This window comes from Python bivittatus, unplaced genomic scaffold (genome assembly GCF_059951505.1).
Source record: "Python bivittatus isolate LINGU-HERP-01145 unplaced genomic scaffold, Pbiv_v1 ctg000480_np1212, whole genome shotgun sequence".
Classification (NCBI taxonomy): domain Eukaryota; kingdom Metazoa; phylum Chordata; class Lepidosauria; order Squamata; family Pythonidae; genus Python; species Python bivittatus.
The window spans coordinates 100,154,564-100,168,786 of NW_028277075.1; the positions used below are offsets into that span (position 1 = coordinate 100,154,564).

The following is a 14,223-nucleotide window of genomic DNA, read 5'->3' on the forward strand; positions in this document are numbered from 1 at the left end:
TAGCAAGAGAATTAGCAGGCTTTGCCACATTGAGGCTCTAGTCCAAGAACAGATAGGCATGTTGTATACTTCCTGTCCAGTGACCCTGTTCTGCTTATAAATGATGAATGTCAGGAAACACAGCAGAGCTTTTCTAGTCCTAAATCAATGGCTTACTTTTCAGCTATGTGCATATAACCCATTGTCACTGTCTTCTCTCCTCTCTGTAGATGGATCACATTGTTTTAGAACACCTTTCAAGGGCCACATGTTTGGAAGTGGATCAATATCAGAAAGTCTTGAGAGCTAACATTTGTTTTTCCAACAATAATCATCAAAAGTGGCAATTTGAAAATTACTATGCTGACTGAAGCAGAAGAGTAAGCCACATGTAGCAGCTCAGCTGCTTTGTAAGCTGACAAGTTCAAGAATGACAACTCTAAAAACAGGAAGTACAAAACCAGCAATAGTTTTTGAAACCACAATTTAAAAGCAGTATATATGGGGAAATCAACAGATGGAGAAAGAGCACAGCTGGTTTAGCATGGCATCATTCCAACCAGACCTGTTACCTCAAAGGAGGCTGGGCAGAAATCTGGCAGGAAAAAGTTCAACAAAAAGGAAGTACTTTGAGTATCCTTTCCCATGGCAAAAAGTAAACTTAACAACAGAATATTATGGTGGTTGTTATTATGGGAGCCCATTATGAATATGTCATTTCATTAGTGTTCTCTCTTTCTCTCTCTCTCTCTCTCTCTCTCTCTCTCAAAACTCTTTGGCAAACTTTGTAGACTTAAATATCTAAAACCGTCATTCCAGAAGCATGTAGAAAAAGTTGAAAATGTCTTCCAAGGCAAGCAGGAAGAGTCTTATTGCTGACATCTCCAAGAAAATGTGGAAGAATCTCAGGTTGAAATCACTTGGCTGTAGAGATCAGAAATAACTCTTTCTGTGAACCAGACCCATAGAATTATAGCCACTTTGATCTCTTTCAGATTGTCCAAGATGGGTATAGAAAGGAGAAGAAAGAGTTCCATAACCATATTGAAAGCAGGATCGCAGGCCTTAAAGTGCTTGATTTTGCATTGAAATTTATTTTCTAAGAACTTACAACTCCAAGTATTCTGGGTCAGTATGCTTCCCTCTTGTGACAAGAGTTCCCATCCCTTGTTTTGGGAATAGTGAACATAAAGATGTGATCCCTTCAGAAGGATGCCAAGCATGTCTTTGAGGGAGGAGAGCAGAAATGATAGGGCTAATAAAGTAGAGCTTATAAAGTGATAATCTAGAACAGGTGTCCTTCAGAATGATGTAAAGTGGCATCATATATGTCAGTGATCTGATTCAGCTCACTAGGCTTGGAAGATTAAGGAGCCAATTGGATAGTTGCTCCAGCAATTTGTATGGTTGTCATAAGGCACTCCTGGATGGAAGAATCAGCCAGGTATTTACCACTTGCTAGCTATTTTGGAACTTAAATGTAGTGATCCTGACGGCATGAAGAGCCAGATGCTTGTAGCCTCCAGCCACACAGGGATTCAAGCATTACCATATGCATGCAACTCTTTGGGTCACAGAAACATTTTTCAGAATACTATTTGATTTGCACTTTGGAGCTGGCCACCTCATAAGTTGATATTCTATTGTTAGATTTTAGTAGTTTTCACAATTTACAAGATCATAGGACTGGACTGTTTCTGATGTAAAACTCAAAATTAACATCTCTGAAAAAGATGCTACTTAAGAATGGCTCTCAGTAGGTCCAGCCACTCTTAGCTCAGTCCCCTGAAACAGACAGATATTTAACACTTAAGAAAAAATAATCTTGAATCTTTCCAAAAGCAAAGTCAATTTCTCCTATACCCCACCATCTTGAAATAGTTTGTTCTCTTCTAAAAAGACAATAACTTGTGTTTTTCATCTGTAACTTTTCCAGTGTGTGAACTTTTATTTTTTGATGTTGGGGGAAACACCATTGAGTTATCCACCTGCTATCTGAAGTCATATTGTCCACAGTATAATGAAATTATTATATACTATACAATTGTATAGTATAGATATATTTCTCCATACATTTAGTGTACCTGTGCATAGGACAAGGGGACTATGCCCTGGTTTGCAACCACCCTATTCCTAGATGCTTGTATTTAGTGAGAAACCTGAAAAGAAGCTCCTAATTAAGGACCTATATAATGGGATTCCTCATTATCTGGACAGCCACGGGTTACATTACATTCCATTTAAACATTACTGAGAATGTGTGGTTCTCAGGAATTGGGATCAGAGGAGTTCTGGTCCTGTTTCCCTACATCCTCTTGGTTGGTTGTGGCTTGAGACCGGTGCCTACTGTTAAATTAGGCAGTTGTTTGATCGGACTGAGACCTTTGGCAACACTCTTCATTTGTTTAAGAGCAGTGAACACTGATAACTCTGGAGTTAACTTGCTGAAAAACCTCATCAGCTTCAGAATCATGATCATGGATTACTCTGGAGTAAAAGACTTAAAATTCACACCTTGTGCCTCAGAACATTGTGCTCATATTATTGTATGTTATGTTATATTGCATTATTGTAATATAAGCTTAGATGGCAGTGAAGCTTTCATCAGCCATCATATTTATAGCCAGTTACAAGTTCTTTGGTGTCTAAAAGGGTCTCTGTATGATATTATCACATCGCATAATACTGACAATGCTTAGCAAAGCAAACTTGCCAAAATATTGATTTGCCCAACAGACATCACAGTTTCATTCCCAACTGTCTTTCTGATTTCCTTTGCACATCTTTTAGTGTTGCTACCCTGCAGGCACCATCAGAACAATTATACAGATGTTGTCTGTGATCTCATGTTTTACCAAAAACATTAATTTCATTACATTTTGTGTGCTGATACTCTATCATTCTTCATTTAGCCAACATGGAGAGGCCATATATAATGGTCACATTGTATTTCCCATCAATCCAGATGCACTTTCACTCTTCATTTTCCAAAATGTCCACTTTTTTAATTTTTTTTTTTTTTAGACTTTAAAAATAATTTTGCATTCCCTTTGCAGTATGGGGAACATTGCAGCAATAGAAAAAAAATAGTGCAATATTGTATCTATTTTTTCTTGCAGGAAACACAGATTTATTGGGCTCAATATCTGAATAAAAATTTGAAATCCAGGATATAAGAATGAGCACCTGTGGCATTCCCTTCACTCCAAAGCAGAGTATCAGAATACAATTTCCACTTGCACGCTTTTTTTTTTTAATGCAGAGAGAACAATACATAAGGCATAACCCTCCCTTTATAATTAAACCTGATTTCTCATTTTAACTCTTTAACAAAATCATGTTAACATATTTCCCTATATTTTGTAACCACATGTTGTCTTTTTTTGCTTACTGGTGAAAGTTACAAACATGTATTACATTAAAAAAAGAAAACTACTAGGCTTAGAAAGTTGATGCCATGTTTTTGGAAGTGATGGCAAATCCAACAGGTGCCCTGTCAACGAGCATAGAAGAGGACAGAAAGAATCTTCCCCCATCGTTCAACTCTGACTCCAAGGTTCATATCTGGAAAAAAAGGAGAAATAAACCCCTGGTCCTTACCTTAACGCTGAGTTGGCACTTACTTTGCCTCACTGGCTTCTGCGTTTTGTAGCTCTTCATTGTAACTGTTTTCAGAAAACCCAAGGTAAAGGTATTCTCTAGGATTTGGTTCAGTCTGTGTTTTTAAGTGAATCTACCTGCTACTCTCTTGAGTAATAGATTCAAATACAGTTGACCATATTCTTTTTTACTGTTTGACTTTATCCAATCAATTTCTCAACTCTTAAAAAATTGCACATAATGCAATTTTAATGTTTCTTTAACAAAAATGTTTTTACCCTACAAAATAGATTGATGAACAAACATCAGTCTATGGGATCCAGCCATCCATGTGGCATGCAAATTGCCTCATGTTCATAATTTAAGATCCTGGCACTGAATGTCTAAAAATATCTATAGAACCCACATTAATTATATTAATTGGATTAATAATGTTAATAAATATTAATAAATTGTAAATGCAGCTTGCCATCACTGACAAACATGGACATATTTAGCAATGTCATTGCTCCAGGATAGCTTTCAACTCTGAAATGTGAATATCCTGCTCAATACTGCGCCTATAATCCTAAACTTAAATTAAGATTCACTGAAATTATTGAAAATTCTCTGCAGTTTCCCTTGGTATCTGTACCTGAAGCACAGTCTTGGTTTTATCTTGGAACAGAAAATTCCTTGTAGGACCCAGGGGGTTAGTTTGCAGAGCTCTCTGCTACAGGTATCTGAACAGCATCTATTTGTGCAGAAAAGGAGCATGGTGCATTGCTGTATTTTGATGTATTACCAAGTGTCAGATGCAAGAGTCCACTTGTTGAAAACATGGACCCTTCTGTTAAATCCAAGTTTATTACTCAGAATGAAGAAGAAGATGATGCTGATACTGATGCAACTGTTCTCTTTTTTGGTGGTCCTGGGAACACAAAATTAATCCCTGATAACTATTTCAGGGAATCTTATGTTAGATTCATGCCTCACACTAAGCTGAATAATATGTTGTTTGTTTCATCTTGGTATGCATGAACCTAGCCATTGCGACTTCTTCAGTAAACTGTTTTAAGCAGACTTCTGTGTTTTGTGAAACAGGTCTGTGTCTGAAACGGCGCATAGGGATCAATGTGTGAGCTCTGTCATTATTATTTTTGTATGAAATATATATTATTCTAGTTGTATATTATGCTCCTGATGTTAAAATTATTTCAGTTTAATAGCTGCTCCTTGTTTTTTAGCTGAACTAGCATCCAATGCAATCTTATACAAGAAGAGCTTTTCCTTGGTGAATTTTAAATATGTATTAATGCAATGATTTGGATACAAATTTGGATACATAACTATGGCTGGTACAGTGGGACTTCCCATCACTGGGTGTGCCTTAAATCCCATTCAAGACATCTTCTGGAGCAGTTTTGAATGGTGTGTTGATGGGGACAACTGTTTTGCTAGCCAAACTTCTGCCACCAGAATTTCACCACTAGATTTGATCCTTACTCATGCTTAGATAGGCTTATTAAAATCAATAGGACTTAAGTTAGGCATTACCAAATAAAGCCTTATTGCTCACAGTGGGTCTCCTTTATGCATGACTAAATCTGGATTCACTCCCTTGTAAATCACTAAGATCTCTCAGTGATTTATATGAGTGATTTATATATCTGAACTAACAAGGCTGTACCTTAGTGTGCAGTCCCAGATGATCTTATGTTGGGGTAAATTTCACCAAACTCCCTGGAAATTGTTTCTGAATAGATACCTATAGGGGATTATATTTTCAAATTTGAGCACATGTCATTTATATAAAAAGTTCCTTCTTTGATGGTGTTCATAGTGTAACTTAAAATCATACTAATGTTGATATTGTTTGACATAAAGTTTTAAATTTGATAACTAGCATTAAATACCAAAATTGTTGCTTTATAAAAATGGTTTGTGTGTTTTACTAAGTTCTTATGGCCTCCCCATATGGTAATGTTACAACACCATGGATATTTAGCTATTACTCAGCTGTAGCTCAGCATTTGAACTGCAATATTTTTCTTACCAGTGATTCCATAGGTTTGGAAATAAAAATGATTAATAGAGAGAGAGAGGAACTGCTGTGTCAAGTAGGGTTACATGAATGCTATACACCTTTGCAATGTTTGGCTCCCTAAAATTCTTGGGCAAAGGAGAAATTTCAGGATAGAACAAAGCGTTCCATTAAAATCCATGTGTGCTGTTTCTCTCCTGCGTGCTGTTTGAAACTGCTTCTGTTGACACAGATTTATTTCCGAGGTAATTTAAGCCAATCATGGATGAATAGACAGAAGTTGGGTGATATGATGTGAAGCCAATTCAGTGTACATCAGAAAAGGAAAAGGTGCAGTTCAGAGACTGCATGTTGCTACAAGCATCTCTTTTGTGGCCCCTTCCAGAATGGATGGGACCAAAAACTTTTTTCATTCAGAGGATACTTAAGGTGCAGAACTGTTGCCTTTAGCCTTGCATATACTTAAGGAACCCACTTCATCCTTAAAACGTTTGAAACCCTTTCCCACAATGTTTTTTGTCCTTGTCCCTTTTGGAGGACCACCTTTGACATTCAGCCCAAATTGTGGTGCAGGCCTCTGGCTGATGAAAGTTGCATCCCTTTGGTTTAAAAGCTTAATAGCACTGCCCATATTCTTAAATGCTTCACAATAGAGGCTTGTAATGAATCAGACTTAGCTTGGATAACAATTTCACAACGACAAATAGAATAATTCATGTTTCCAGCTACATGCTCAATGCAGGGCTGGCCCTACTGTTAGGCAGAATGAGGCAACTGCTATCTCATACTTTGATGCCTCATCTGCCAAAATAAGAAAAACCTCTTGGGTGATTTTAGGTAGTGTATCTTGATGCCATGTGGACGGTGATTTAATGCTCTGCTCCAGGTAGCAAATTGTGTAAGAATGTCTGTTGGAATGGAGGAACTTGTTCACTTCTTGTAGCCCCTTGTCCAATTAAGAGCTGAGCAATACATATGGGGCTGAATAATACATATAGGGTAGCGTGTTTTCAGAAATATGCCCCACCTTAAATTGATTCATTCTTATTGTTATTGTTTTAGGATACATGTACTGCTCTGTTGATATTAGCCACAAAGGTTTAAAGTGTGTGTGTCGTGCTGCTTCATGTATCATTGCAATATCCAAATGCTCATATGACCTATCTCTCTGCCCTTTGTGCAAGTACTATAACAGGAAAATAAATAGCCCTTCCTGCACTTAGTATGCCTTGGCTGATCTCAAAAAACTGAGTCAGACTTGGTTAGTGTTTGAATGAAAGATCACCAGAATAATCCCAGGGGTATACCGTAAACTACACTGGGAAATCAAGCAACATACCGAGAATAGCAAACCAATCCCATGTAGTTATTAAGAAAAGCACATGGCTTCACTCAGAGATGGATGGATGGATTCTCTGCCATCAAGTCGGTGTCGACTCATTTTACTCTCCCTGAAGCAATGGTTTGCTGTTTCTGGCACAGTTCCTTTTCTCTTTCTGCTTTCTTCTCTAGTGGAATACAAACCTCACATGAAAATAATAATCACTAATTGTATATAAAGCAAGTGACCCTTCTTTTGGGTCTGGTTCTGTAATGCTAACAACCTTGTGTGTGGAATCAGCAGGCACGGCAACTGAAACAGCTTAGAGCTGACCCAAATTATTGATGTCTTCAACTCAAGTTTTTCAACTGCAGTTTTTCTTGTAAGCAAACAAACACCCCAAATCGTGCCTTGATAAGTGAGACGTTTCACAGGCATTTATCAAAGAAGAATCATACCAAAGCTGCTGAAGTCGATAGGATTACTTCAGAGTAAAATATTTGCACTGGAATATATACAAGCTCAGGAAAGTAACCAGGAAGGCTGATATTCCAAGCTTAGTTTAACTGTTGATTTCTTAGAATTTGACTGCAAGGGTGGGAGGGACAACTTACTCAACTGCAGAAAGACAAGAGATGTTTGTACCAAGCTTGACCATTCTGAAAGCTATTCTTGGAAGGAAACTGCAACTGAATTCAGATTGTTAAGAATCTCGCCATATGCTGTTGTTATGTGTGTGGGATGTGTGTGTGTGTGTGTGTGTGTGTATATGTATGTAACAGTGCAAATATAATATGTTCAGGTTTTTCATTATGCAACAAGTAAAAACTATACCTGCTGAATATAGTTGGGATAAAAGGGAAGTTGTTTACTTCACTAGTTTGGAAAGCAAAGTAGACTATTCATTCAGTTTATTTCTTCCCAAATATTAATTTCAATAAATGTGTGCTCACACACACACACATTTTTATTTCACACTGAAAGTAATAGGTGTGTGTTCTCAGAGTGAAGATTAAGTGTTGATTGAATTCTTATCATACCCAGAAGACTGTTATTTGCAAAAAGATATTCTCTGGGGTCATACAGACTAATGGGCCAAATAAACAACTTGCCTTGGTACAATGAGGTTAGTGTTTAGTATGTACAATACTGTCATTTTATCCATTTAAACAATAAAGACTTGATTTGTATAATGAACAAAAATACATTCCAAAATGTGAAAAGTAAATGCAAACAATTATTTCATTTCTGAACTTGAGTGGCATAGTAGCAATTCTATCCCCACACCGTTTCACTTCTGTTTTTTGTTCTTTCTGTTTTGGAAGTTCAGGTAAGTCAAACGCAGAAGACATCAAATAAGAATTATAAGGACCCCGCTGTGCCGGGACATCTGCAGGGCAGTGGTGCCCTCAACAGCGTCAAACCAACAGCCACAACTCAGGCAATCAAAGCCTCACCCTTTTCTACATGCACGCAAGGTGTGCAAAGCATGTTCAGAAGGAGTGGGGCTTCAGTTGCCCAGTTGTGTCTGCCATCTAGAGGCTGACCACTCCTCGTGGGTGCCCCGGCTACTAGGCTTATTCACCAAAAGTGAGACCTGCAAATGTAATAGTAGCCTGAAGTGGATGTTATCTATTTCTACGACAGATTCAGGATGGGAAGCCAGTACGTGCAACCCCTTTGAGGGTCACTTCTACATCACCAAAAAGAAACAAGGAGTCACAGTGCTGATAAACGAAGATTTGAATAACCGTGTGTGATCTAATTTATGCAAATTTCAATATAGTTTCAATAGGAATCCAAACAGTTCACCACAGAACCAAAGACTGTGCCCAGATTTGTGTTGGCTGCTCATTCTAAGTGTGTTCTTCGTAAGTTGGACTTAGACCGGGCAGCTTTTCCTGTGGCAAATGAGTTGAGATAGAGGGTTGTCCTTTGACTGCTCTTCAAACGGACAAGGAAGCCCTTACCTGCTGTCCGGAGGCAGGACAAAAGTTGAAGGGAATTCTGGGAACAGAGAGTTGCTGTTTGTTCCGAAACCACTGTGTGGTTGCTTGAACCTCACAAACTAGCAGGTCCTTGACAGCTGGAGGCTATGAACAGGGGTGGTGTTGCCCCGCTATGACCAGTGCTCCAGCTGCAATCCTTTCTGGAGTGTGAGGCCTTAATGAAAGCAACTCACACCCTCACCACCTTGGGACTGAATGGCTGCAAGCTGCTGTACAGTATCTGGACTATCTGGAAACTGCAATTAATAGAAAATTCTGGCAGCCTGTATGCTAATGGTTGAAAGAGGGTGCGGTAATGTGACATCTGTCCTGAAGACATTACATTGGTTGCTATTAGGTCTCTGAATATAAGTCAAAGTGTTGGATATTTCTTTATTTGTTTATAATAATGTCTACAGTTGCATAAGAACTGGTAAGAAGCTAAAAGGTTATAATGAGCAATAGGGAGGCCATTTTGCAGGGGAGGGCTAGCTCTGTCATGGCTAAATGAGTATGTCGCACAAGTTGTGTGAAAAGCTTAAAGACTTAGGGGTTGTTGTTTACTGCAGGTGCTGCCTCTGTGGCCACTGGGGCTGACCATAGATAAGGATGGGGAACTGTGCATAAGGGGTCCTTGCTAAGAAATCGTAAACAAGTAGAGGGCGTAGGTGATTGTCCACTGCCTTACACCCTCACTGTGAATGCTTGGTGTAAACTTTTGAAATAGAAATCTATAAGACAGGTGGCGAGGAGTGGCCCGGTGTGGCCATTGCCCATCCTCTGATTTGGCTTCTACTGCAATAAACAATTTCCTGATCCCCCCACAAGTGTTTTCCTGCCTTTTATCGTAGCCCAGCTTGGGAACGAACTTCTTCTAACAAAGGCGCTGGTATTGGCCGATGAAACCCTACATGGCTTGGCTCCAGGGCACTTTCAGGCCTGCCTGCTCCAAGCAGAATATACCTGCCCTGTTCATACAGGCCAGGAAGGAATGGTATAGGTACCCTTACCTTGGGGATTAGGAGATGGGATCCTGGAAGTAGGTTTCTTTGGTGATGGTCCTGGCCCTCTGGAATAAGCTGCCATCCTGTGATCCAGATGATCTCCATACTGATATTCCAGAAGGCAGTGAACATGCTCTCCCAGCAAGCTACTGGAACCTAAAGATAGTTTCCTATTTGGAACTACCTTTCATTCTGGTGTATTTTGTTTTATGTGGGTTTTACTTACACAAGTACTAGAAATCAGTCAGTCAAACTGATCAATCATTCATCATCCTTTATAAATTAGTTTGCATGTCCATCCTTACAGCCCTATATCTGAATTTCAGGAGGAAGAAAAACAGGAAGGGGAGACTGAGAGAAAAAGCATTTAGCAAGGAAAGCCATCCTTCCTCCTTTTATGACTGCAGCTTCCTGGAACTACATTTCACTCATAAAAGACAATCTGCAGAACAGTTTCCATCACTAAGCAAAGCAGTTGTTAGGCAAAACAACATGTGACCACACCACTTAGTGACGGCAGTTCCGGTAGTCCCGGTTGCAGTTGTTAGGTGAGGACCTCACTCTTCTCCTGCCCTGCTGCACTTGCCTCTGCTTCAACTCCCCCCACCCACCTATCTCCCCCCATCTCTGCCTTTTTGGCCACACTGCACTCCATCGCTGCCACCTGCCCCTGCAGCCCCTGCCGCCCCCAGCTGACCTTCACCATGTCCACAAAGAACCAGCAGCTGCCTCAGCCAGGTGCACCTCGTCAGCAGCAGGAGGAAGAAGATGGCGAAGGACAGGAGGAGCGGGGTTGGCAGTGGAATGCAGGGCGACCAAAAGGGCAGAGATGGGGGAGATAGGCAGGTGGGGGGAGTTAAGTGCATGCTGTGGTCGTAAATGAGTGCCGGTTGCCAAGCGCCCAAATTTTGATCACATGACTGCAGGGGCGCTGCCACAGCCATAACTTAAAGGATCGGTCATAACTATCATTCGTTCAGCGCCCTCATAACTTTGAACAGTCACTGAACGAATGGTCGTTAAGCAAGGACTACCTGTATAATTATGTTTTGCCATCTAGTGGGCATCTGGAGTTTTGCAGCCTAGAGCTGGTAGCTCTACAATGATATGTTGATATTTGCAAGAACAAAGACATTGCTTCCACAATTTCACCACACCGATTCATAAAAATAGTCACTAAAGTAATATGTCCTGCTGAAAACTTTATAAAACAACCAATAATAAAGTGGTGCATTCAACAAAATAACTTCACTTTGATTATACAACCCTTCCCCCTGCTATTATTGTGTAGATCTTAAGAAAATTGGTTCACAGATCACATTAAATCATATTTTAATCTTGGTTTGCTGAATGAGAAATACATCCATTATGCTAAATCAAAAACCAGCTATATGATGTCTTAGCATAATCTGTTAACCCAGTCTGCTGAATACCTTCAGAAGATGGATATGAAAACTAGCATTCATAATTTCCCTTCATTTCTCAAATGGTTGGAATAGAAACATAGCTTTTATGACTATTAAATTGGCCACAAAGTCTCTGTCTACACATCTGCTTGCTTGGAGTGATTCTCTTAGGCAAGTCATTTCATGGTCATCATTTTTTACAATCTAGATAAGGTAACCCTATGTTCTCTAAAGATGATTTCAAGATTTAAAGCAGCCACCCATTTTATTTTGTTATCAGTAATTTTTAGAATCTAAAGCTTTTGAAGACAGTTTTACCTGTATCTACATTGTTGCTTGATCCACATCTTCAAAGCCTATGGTCTTCATCCGTGCACTGGTTTAATAATCATTATCATTCAACGCATTCATACTGTTTCTCCACAATTTACTTCCTGAAAACAATGGATCAGGTTCCAATGGCTTTTCAGATGCATTTCATTCTAACACAAACAAATTACAGGAGAAACATGATTTGTTTATGACAATTTGTTTGTGAGATGAACCAACTGAGATTCATGCTTTTAAATACAGGTTTTAAAAAAATAAACAGTTTACGGTTCATTTTATTAGCAGTGCAAATGTGTAGCTGCTAACAGTTCATTAGTAGCCTTTATAGCTAGATGAAGGAGAGCTTGAACCCTGCATATTTGATGGTTGTACAGAAGAGAGATTCCCTGCCGGCTGAATTTAACTCTTTTCCAAATGTCTAAACAGGACTTCTCTTTTCCTTGCCTGTTACTTCTTCCCTAATCCTCATCTTTACTCAACTTTGTTTCCTATCCATTTTCCTATCCTTCCATTTCCAGTGGACTCCCTCTTCTTCTTGACCCATCTTCATCCTGGTAGTTACTGCTATTGTTTTACTGTTTTGCTAAAAGGAAAAGAGTGAGCCTTTATGGTATATTTGTGGGTTTCTTTGCGCGAATGTCAGCCTTACTAGGTAGACCAGATAGGAAACACTATCAGATGAGCTAATTCTACTTTATTGTAAAGCTACATAACAGAATCTTGCAAGTCTGAAAGTTTAATTCTCCAACCATCTCCTTTACAGCCCAAGTGAAACCTTAGAAAAAGGGCTCTCAGTTTCTCTCATCTTTATTTCCTTACATTTGGGAGGTAAGGGATGACAAGGAAACTAATGTTCATGAACCTTCACACATTTCTCTCATTTCTGTTATTGTTGAAAGACATTGGGCAGACATCCTGTCTCCTTAAGTGTCGAGGCCATAAAGATATGGGAGGAAGTGACCCTAATGTGATAGCCTTCAGAATATCCTTTAGCTGCTCTGGCGATTCCTCTGCATTCCATGAAACAATAAATATCAGAAGATCAAAGGGGGTGCCCCGAACTTTGACTAGCAACCAATAGGTCATCGGGAAGATAAGTTTCCCCCAATAATAAGGAGGGTCCCAAATTTATGCTAACTTTAGCCAATCAATTTGTTAATTGCTGTATCTCTGTGTAAGAAACGTGTATAAAATCTTCTTCTTTGGGTGTGATCGGGGTTCTTCTCTGCCTTAAGGGGAGACCCCAGCTGACTCTATTGGCCTGTTTTCAATAAAACTTTAAAATATCAGCTGGTGTTTTTGTGTCTGATCTTCTGCTGGACTGAATCCTAATTGGGGAGAGTCAGAAACTCTCAAATTTTGCTAACACAAGAAGCTAGGGAGGGTCTCTTCTGAGCCTCTTGCCCCACCCACTGTGCAGCTGTGGGCTATGCCCTCTCTTATCTGGCCATTCCCTAGGCAGCTTCTCTTTGCACTGTCTCCCAAGGTCATTCCCACATACCATTACAGTGAAAAGAATGGCTGATATACATACAAGAGGGATCAACTAATCTTATAAAGAGGGTCTCTTATTTTATAGGCAATGTGTGGTCACTAATTTGAGAAGATTATTTTTTTGGTCTTGTACCAGCTTTTTCTTTCTCTTTGCAGTATCTTGCAACACACATCTGCACACAGGGGAAAGCCCCAGGATTGGTTTTCAGCTGCAGTTGAAACATATTCTAACAAGGTAAGGAACTTGGGCTTTACACAGAGTTTTTGTCTGTCTTTCTTTGCAATATTAATCTCTGACTCCTCTTCTTTTGGGGGGGGCGGGGGGCAGGGATTATCTTAAATACCTTCAGATAAACACATTATTGTGTTCATTTTCACTACAGCTGTTAAAGATATAGAAGCCTTATCCTCTTTTTCATCTGCCTTCTGACATTATAGCTTACCAAGAAATCCTATTAATAAACTTAAATGCAGCACAACCCTACACGTTTTTACTCAGAAGGCACTGCAATTGAAACCAATAAAGATTTGTCTTCCTAGCAAACGTGCACACGCACACTCCCAAGAATGTTTACTCTGCAATCAGAACCATTGTACTTGATAGGATTCACCCAAGTAGGTGTGAATAGGATTGGAGCTGACAGAGCCCCCCAGGAGTCATATATTCGGAGCAGTCTTACTGTTTTCTATATTCTAGCTGCCAAATAAGAGTGAACTGGATTGCTCTCTTAGAAAGATGCCACTGGGCTGAATTAGTCAGTATCTGCAATTTATTAGGGCTAACATGAGATGCTGATGTAAATTTATGCAGGATAGCACGATAGAAAATCCGGCAAAAAAACTTGTTAAAACAGAACGAAGAATTGGTGATGTACCAAAAATGGATCGAAACATTTTGTTTGAAATGTCTCTCTAAAATCAAATTAGGTTAAATCGATCACACTACTGACTTAAACCCTAAAAGTATCTGTCATTTTAAAAATGAAAGTAGTTACATATTTTAAGTATATAATCAAATAATACATGTTGGGCTTCAATCCAGCTACAATCAGTTGCATCCAAGTTCACCGAAAGCAGT

At 39.3% G+C, this 14,223-nt stretch overlaps 1 protein-coding gene across 1 annotated transcript in view; it reads left to right on the forward strand.

The window, feature by feature from the left end:
* The window catches only part of GALNT5 (polypeptide N-acetylgalactosaminyltransferase 5), a 43,013-nt gene extending 37,517 nt beyond the window's left edge, over positions 1 to 5,496 (forward strand). Inside the window, exon 10 of the mRNA XM_007424446.4 lies at positions 210 to 5,496. Within this exon, the coding sequence (XP_007424508.1) occupies positions 210 to 350 (141 nt within the window). The 3' untranslated portion in view covers positions 351 to 5,496. The remainder of the gene's footprint in view (positions 1 to 209) is intronic.
* The last annotated feature ends 8,727 nt before the right edge of the window (positions 5,497 to 14,223 follow it).